Source organism: Oryza sativa, chromosome 11, assembly GCF_034140825.1.
Source record: "Oryza sativa Japonica Group chromosome 11, ASM3414082v1".
NCBI classification, from domain to species: domain Eukaryota; kingdom Viridiplantae; phylum Streptophyta; class Magnoliopsida; order Poales; family Poaceae; genus Oryza; species Oryza sativa.
Genome location: NC_089045.1, coordinates 22,618,097 through 22,625,919, shown reverse-complemented (window position 1 = coordinate 22,625,919; position 7,823 = coordinate 22,618,097). Strand labels below are relative to the sequence as shown.

The 7,823-nt window shown below is 43.0% G+C and overlaps 1 protein-coding gene across 1 annotated transcript; it reads left to right on the top strand.

Moving 5' to 3' along the window:
* The first annotated feature begins 5,740 nt into the window (after positions 1–5,740).
* On the top strand, positions 5,741–7,726 carry LOC107276336 (probable serine/threonine-protein kinase PBL9). Its single transcript, XM_026021692.1, has 2 exons — positions 5,741–7,278; positions 7,333–7,726. Exons 1-2 carry the CDS (start codon positions 5,741–5,743, stop codon positions 7,724–7,726), a joined length of 1,932 nt encoding a protein of 643 aa, XP_025877477.1.
* Positions 7,727–7,823: the final 97 nt, after the last annotated feature.

The following is a 7,823-nucleotide window of genomic DNA, read 5'->3' as shown; positions in this document are numbered from 1 at the left end:
GAGCACTGGGTGGACCAAGAGACGGTGGGCCCACGCGCAGCCGCTAGGGCTCTCCGTGGACCAGGCGCACGAAAGATGGGACGGAGGGAGGCGGCCGACCGGTCTTTTGACCCGGTCGTGGCCGAGCTGGCGCCTACGTGGCGCCTTCGAGGCTGCCACGCGGGCCGGCGGGAGGAAGAAGGAGGCCGGCCGAGAATAGGCGGCGGACGGCGGCGGTTTCACCGGGACACCATGCGACGGCGAGAGGCGACGAGGAGCACACCGGAACGACGAGGAAGACAAGAGAGAGTGAGCCAACGGCTCGGATTCGTCGGAGGGTGGCCGGCGACGGCGAATCGCGGCGGCGGCATCCGGCGGCGAGCAAAGGGGGAAACGACGACGATAGGACGAGGGTTCGATTCGTCGGAGCTGGAGCATCTCTAGTACTCGGGGAACTCGTTCCCGAGGTTGGATGGGGTAGAGCGGCGCCGTGGAAGTCCGGCGACGAGAGGCGGCCTCCGGGAGCGGGCGCCGACGGCGGCAAGCTCACAGCGAGCAGCGCCGACGCTTGGGCGGTGTCTAGGCACGTTCGGGAAGGTCCAGGCTAGTGACCGCGCAAGCTAAGAGGGAGAGGAAGAGCGGGGAGGGTGAACGGGGGCTACCGCGTCGGGAGATCGCCGGGAAGAGGGTCTGACGGCACGGGCGGGATCGCATCGGCCTCGGGCCGGGGAAGAGGAAGGAGAGGGCGCCCGGAGTCCTCTTCGGCTCCGCGCGCACGCCGGCTTCCCGGCACGCGCAACGGCGGGGAAGGTGACGACGACGAGCGGCAGAGATGGTCCGGCGGAGGTTGGGCAAGGAAACGAGGAGGAAAGGGAGGGACTCGATTTGGGTTTTATAGGCGCGGGAAGTCGGTTTTGGGGGAGGAAACCGACTTAGGTGGTCAAGGGAGCTCAGCTGGCGGTCGTGCTCGGAGCTAGCGGCCAAGCGGCGGCAGTGGAGGTGCGGTGGCTGAGGTTGGGAAAAAGAGAAAAAGAAGGGGGAAAGGGGCCGTTTTGGGGAGGGAGAGAAGGGGGAGGGCGAGCTCTGGCTCCGTGTTTTGGAAGCACGCGCACAGGGAGTGGGGGCGGGTTGCAGCGCGCGACGCAGGCGGTCGGCCACGCGCGAGCGCGCGCGCGGCAGAAATTCGAAAAGGCGGCGGCGGGAATCGGCGCCGGTAGGGGAGCTTTGACGCGCTCTCTCTCTCTCGAGCGCGGCGCACGCGCAACGCACGTGCGGAGAGAGGGGAGGGGAGGAACGGCTGAGAGAGGAGATGGGCCGAGGGGACGGGGATCCAGCCCATCCAAAATTAGAAGGAGGATAAATAGACTTCTGCAGAAGGCTGATTTGGAGGAAAAAGGAGTTTGGAAATGGGCGAATATTTGGCGAGGTTTTCAATAGAGGATTTGAATTTCAGAATTTGATTTGGAGGCTTGAATTGGAAGAGGAATTTTGAGGAGGATGATTTTGTTGTCGATGAGAGGGGACAACGGGATTTGAATTGAGATCCATGGCACGACTTAGACTCTCACTCAAAGAACGAAATTTTTTGCAATTAGGATTTTCCCGAATTAGTTTTTAACGTCTCGTGAAAAGCGCGGCGTTACAGGAACCAACAAAGAAAACATATTCCGAGACCAAGCTATCCTCAACTTGACTCATTAGTAGCAAACAACAGTATTACATACGCATAGTATCTATCTAGAAGTCATATTCATGAAACAATCACGGATATCCAAACAAACAACCCAAAACCGAAACTGACACAGAGTCGGCCGGTCAGACCGGCAACCACTGCCCGGTCTGACCGAACCCAATCCAGCAGTACCTGTATATCACCTGTGAAATCCAATCATCTCCAAAACCACCTCGCAAATAAATTCCAAATATCAAAACCAATAATCTCTAATGCCCATTGTTTATCACAGAATAATAATCAAAAGCACCTTTGATTTTACAAAAAGGTACATTTCGTGTGAAAGCTTTTTATATAGAAATTGTTTTAAGATAGATAAATCTATTTTTCAATTTTAAAACTTAACTAATCATGTGTTAATAGCTTTCTCGTTTTACATGCAATCCTAACCCGTCTCTTTGTCCTTCACTGCATAATCCTAAGAGCGGGTACAATAGTAGGCTATAAGCCAACTGTAAACATATTTTAAGGAGATAAATAAGGAGAGAGAAGAGCAGCGGGTTACAAATTTGTAGCCAGCTGTAGCACGAACTCCAAGACGCAGTGTGTATGATAGGTGAGACCATGTATTAATAGTGTAGTATGTAACTATTGCTTGCAAGTTCAATAGTATAGCCAACTACTAGTTCCAATTCAGTTATAGCAGCAAGTTCAATAGTATAGCCATCTACTAGTTCCAATTGAGCTATAGCCAATCTAATAGCTCATCCATACAATAGTTACATACTATACTATTAATACATGGTCCCACCTGTCATAAACACATTGCGTCTTTAAGTCTGTGCTACAGTTGGCTACAAATCTGTAACCCGCTACTTTTCATTCTTCTTATTTATCTTCTTAAAATATATGTTTGCAGCTGGCTTATAGCCTGCTATTGTACCTGCTATAATCTGTCCCTGATAATTTTTTTTCCTTCTATATATGGTCCTATTCGAGAAAGCGACGGAAGATATAGTACCGGTACTGATCACGGTCAGCTCGCGCTTACTCTTTCATGCTTACTCAGCATGACTACGCCCAAAAAGTTTTTTCTAGTCCCTCGGTCCATAGCGTCAGAGTTTTTCCCTCGGACTTTGACAGCAAAGGGGCGAGCATATCATCGAATCCATGTGCATGCCATATATACGTGCGGCTAGCACAAAAATGTCGTTGAATGGCTCGCTGCTGCTCACGCGATATATCGGTTGACTGCAGCGCGTGGGCCGGGCAAGTCGTTGCGATGGTGTGATGCTGCATGCGCACTTGCAGTGTGTGTGCATATATATCCGCCACTAATTCTGATCCGATTACCAAGTGCAACTTCATGAGATCTGCCGGTTCGAGCAACGCACGCACGTCGTCGATCTCTCGTCGTACGTCGTCGTTCCAGGTACGTTTAGAGAACCGATATATCGATCCATGTTAACATTAATTAATTCGATATCTGCCGTCTGTATCGCTTAGGTGGTGTTTGGATTCTTAAGTCGTATGACTAAAATCAATGGGTGTTTGGAAACTAAGGACTAAAATTTAGTCCCTGCCACATCAAATGTTTGGACACTAATTTAGAGTATTAAATATAGATTAATTACAAAACCCATTGCATAACCTTAAACTAATAAGCGAGATGAATCTATTGAGCCTAATTAATCTATAATTAGCCTATGTGATGCTACGGTAAACATTTGCTAATTATAGATTAATTAGGCTTAAAATAATTCATCTAGCGGATTAGTTCTCATTTATGAAATTAGTTTTTTTATTAGTCTATGTTTAGTACTACAAATTAGTGCCTAAACATCCGATGTGACATGAACTAAAAAGTTTTAGCCCCATCTAAATACCCCTTAGTCTTAGGACTAAAAACTTTAGTCCATACTTGTTTGGATGTAGAGACTAAAAGGGACTAAATGTCTTTAATTGCACTATACAAGGACCATATTACCCCTAAAACCATAAAAAGACCATATTACCCCTAAAACCATAAAAAGAGAGGGTTGTGCGTGAGGGCAGCAGGTGGAAAGAAGCAACTTTAGTTCCTATAAACTCCTCCCATAGGGACTAATGGACTAATGCACTTTTAGTCCCTTTTACTCACCCCTGTTTGGGACTTTAGAGACTAAAGGGGACTAAAGTGAAACCAAACAGACCCTTAGAGCAGGTGCAATAGCAAACTACTAAACTAACTATAAACACATATCGAGGAGATGAAAGAAAAGAAAGATGAGCAGCGGGCTACAGATTTATAGCCAGTTGCGGCACGGACTCTAAGACGCAATGTGCGTATGACAGGTGGGACTAGATATTAATAGTGCACTATATATTTATAGGTAACTATTGTATAAATTGGGTATTAAATTGATTATGGATGATTTGGAGCTAGCAGTTGGCTATACTATTAAACTTGCTCTTAGATGCACCGTCGTTTGTGCATGACGACCCGATGACCGTCAGACTAGAGTTTAGACTTTAGAGACAGGAGAGGCGCATTGAGTTTAGCTAGCGATTGCGTGACACACTATACCCCTCTTGTCTCCGTAACCATCTCGAGGTATTACCGATGGCGATATATACTACTTATCTAATATATATATACTTTTTAACGTGTAAGATTTTTGCGTGTTCACGAAAGAAAAAGATGGATAATAGGCTTTTTCTTCCCCAAGGAATAGGAACTGGGCATAAAGATATTTGCTTCCCGACCGAGCTAACTGTGTGTTTTTTGAAAAAAAATAACATTCTACACATAAATTCCTTGAAAATCTATTTAAATATATCTTTTAACTTTATAATGTCTAATTGATTTATTTTTATCCTTGTAATTATAAAAAAAATCATTGAACTATTCGGAAAAAAAGCACACACTATACCCAGTTCAAAGTGAAACATTGAATGGTGGTCCAAAATGAAACTTTGTTAAAGATATATGGCCCAATCTGTAATTTACTCTTAATTTTATTACACTCTACATGGGTAATTTAGGCCTAGGATGGGCGATGATATAGAACCCATCGAATGCTAATAAAGTGTGTTCCAAGTGCATATATTAGCGTGGTGGTGTGAAGGGTTTCTAGGCCTAAGTGGAGTGTAGTAAATGGAAATGAGGGAAAATATCATATATACTTTGAGAAGCCTAATCACATGGAATGCAAATGACATTAAATTCAAAGTAACTAGGGTAAATTGGTACAAGCATGCACAATACTAAACTAAATTGTGATTCTTGTCTCTTAAAGAAAAGTTATTATAACTCTATTTAATGTTTTAAGTGTAAATTAGATTTATTATTCCATTTTCCAAAAAAATCATTTTATATAATAGACTTGACTTGATCACGAATGATGGTGGTGTAAGATATAAGGTGAAGAATATACATTATTAGCTTAATAGTCATGCATCATATTTTGTATTGTTCACTTGCTAAGTACTTAAGACTTGCAAGTAAAAGACGATGTAAAGATGTGTCCTTAAGACTTTTAAGTATGAATTAAAGGTAGTTTCTAGCTGTTTCTCTGCTGCAATCTCCAACGAAGGCTGTTATTTGATAAACAAGTACTTCCTCTAATTTTTAATATATGATGACATTAACTTTTAGACATGACGGTTTAACCATTTGTCTTGTTCAAAAAACAATTTCTTGTATTTTGTTGTGCCTTGCTTTATCTTAAAGATAACTTATATTTTTTTCTGCATATTATACTAAAATTTTGAATAAAATAAATAGTTAAATGTCATGTTTGAAAGCCAACAGTTTTATTTTTAAAAACGGAGGGAGTATTTGTCAAATGATAATCTACTAGCTAGCACTGCTAACTTCAGTGTTAAATGTGTGGATGTCACATTCTCTTTATTAAAAGATTGGAGTAAATTACTTAAACTATATGGTGCCTTACAACGGTCATCAACAAATTTATATTACTATTATTTTTGTAGAGACAGGTGTCAACATTTTCTTTGAATCGGGGCATATAATATTGTTGGCGCATTTTTTGAACTTCTAGAGAATAAACTTATAGCATGGATATTATCCAAGGGCAAAGCAAGACAATGAGGAAAGTCCACGATAATAATAATGTTCGGATATTCACAGAAGATGAAATAAAAAGAATTACAAAAAACTATAGAACTCTCATTGGAAAAGGTGGATTTGGAGAAGTCTTTAGCGGTGACCTTGATGATGATGATGGTCAAGTTGCGGTAAAGAGATATATCCGTGGGGATTTAAGAGAAGAGTTCATGGAAGAGGTTAGAATCCATGCCCAAATGAGCCATAAGAATATAGTGAAACTTATAGGCTATTGTATTGGAGAAAACACTCTAATGATGGTAACTGAGTTTATCTTGAATGGTAGCCTTGAAGATGTACTTTGCAACAGGGAAATTTCCATCCCTTTGAATACACGCTTGGGCATTGCTGTAGGGTGTGCAGAAGCATTGAGCTACATGCATTTATCAAGTGACAGCCTTGTATATCATGGTGATATTAAGCCTGGAAACATTCTTCTAGATGCCAATCTTACTGCCAAAGTTTCCGATTTTGGCATCTCAAAATCTCTTTCTGGAGGCCTCACTCGATATACTTTACATATTATGGGGTGTGAAGATTACGTGGACCCTTTATATGTCAGAGATGGCCGTCTTACCCCAAAGAGTGATGTTTATAGCTTTGGGATAGTTCTTTTGGAACTCATAGCTCGAAAAAGAGTAAAACAGGACGGCGTTAACTTAATTATATCCTTTGGTCAAGCTTGTGCAAACGGAAAAGGGCTGAGGGAACTGTTCGATGCAGAAATAGTAGAGGAGTGCAATATGAATGTTCTTGAAGAAATAGCAAAATTGGCAATTGAATGTCTGACATTGGACATTGAAGAACGCCCTAAAATTAATGATGTGGCTCAACGCCTTCGGACCCTTCAAACTCATAGGGAGGGGCAGGAAAGTGCAGCTCGGAAATCTTCTTCCTCACGAATGCTGAACGCATTAAGGAAAGGGTACAAGCAAAGCACAAGCATTTTCAGCTCTACTCCTACGGCCAACCATAGGCGGAATGCCATTTCGGAAATAAAATCTGAGATGGCTAAACAACACAATTTTAGAAGTTTCACAAAGGAGAATCTATTTGAAGTCATGGGGCGTTACAAATCTCCTCTTGGTGACAAAGGGTCTGGCATTGGTAGGTACAATAAAGGAACACTAGAGGACAATATGTTGGTGGTAGTGAAAAGTCACCTTTCAGATGAGGATGTCTTCATGATTTTTTATGAAGCATCCATTGTGTCCCAGATCGTTCACGAGGGCATCATAAAACTTTTGGGGTATTGCTTTGATGCTGATTTTCCCATGCTAGTATATGAGTATGTTGATCGAGGGAGTCTATACGACATTCTGAATAGTGCACAAGATATCCCACTAGGGTTACGCCTGAAGATCACGGTAAAGACTGCAGAAGCATTAGATCACCTTCACTCGTCACCATTCTGTGTGAGACACGGTGATGTCAGGTCGACCAACATACTCTTAGACAAAAACCTAATGCCAAAAATCTCAGGTTTTACATCATCAAGAAGGCTTACCAAGGGCAATTTGTCTTTTGATAACGTTGAAAAGTACTGTGATCTTATGCCAAAAAAAATAATAAGGGATGATCCGAGCTACATCGACCCAAAATTTCTACAGTCTGATGTCCTGACAACTGAAAGCGATGTCTACGGTTTTGGTATTATTTTGCTAGAACTCATTAGCAGGAAGAAACTTTTATACCAGGACAAGAAACACTGCCCGGTTCGCCTCATCCCTGAATTCATCAAAGCTTATAAAACAGAAGGTAGTGGGAATGCAATGTTTGATAAAGGAATTACAGCCAAAAAAGATATCGTGGTTCTTGAAAACATCGGGAGGTTGGCACTGAGGTGCCTTAGCATGGAAATAAGGCCGACAATGAAGGATGTGGCTGAACAACTTGGGATGATCCGAAGGGCTTGGAAACAGCATGCACCACAGGGGCATGGATGCACAGGCTGTTGGCATCTATGAAGAAGAAGAAGAAGAAGAGAAGAGATGAAGATGTGGCGGCCGGTTTGATATTCGTTCACACATTTGTATTGCACTATTATGCGTGCTTGGTAGTAGC

Excerpts from the sequence above, each read along its gene's own strand:
- LOC107276336 (XM_026021692.1), top strand. The coding sequence starts at position 5,741 with ATGAGGAAAGTCCACGATAATAATAATGTTCGGATATTCACAGAAGAT. Across the intron at positions 7,279-7,332 it reads AGGCTTACCAAGGGCAATTT|GGATGATCCGAGCTACATCG; the intron begins GTCTTTTGATAA and ends AAAAATAATAAG.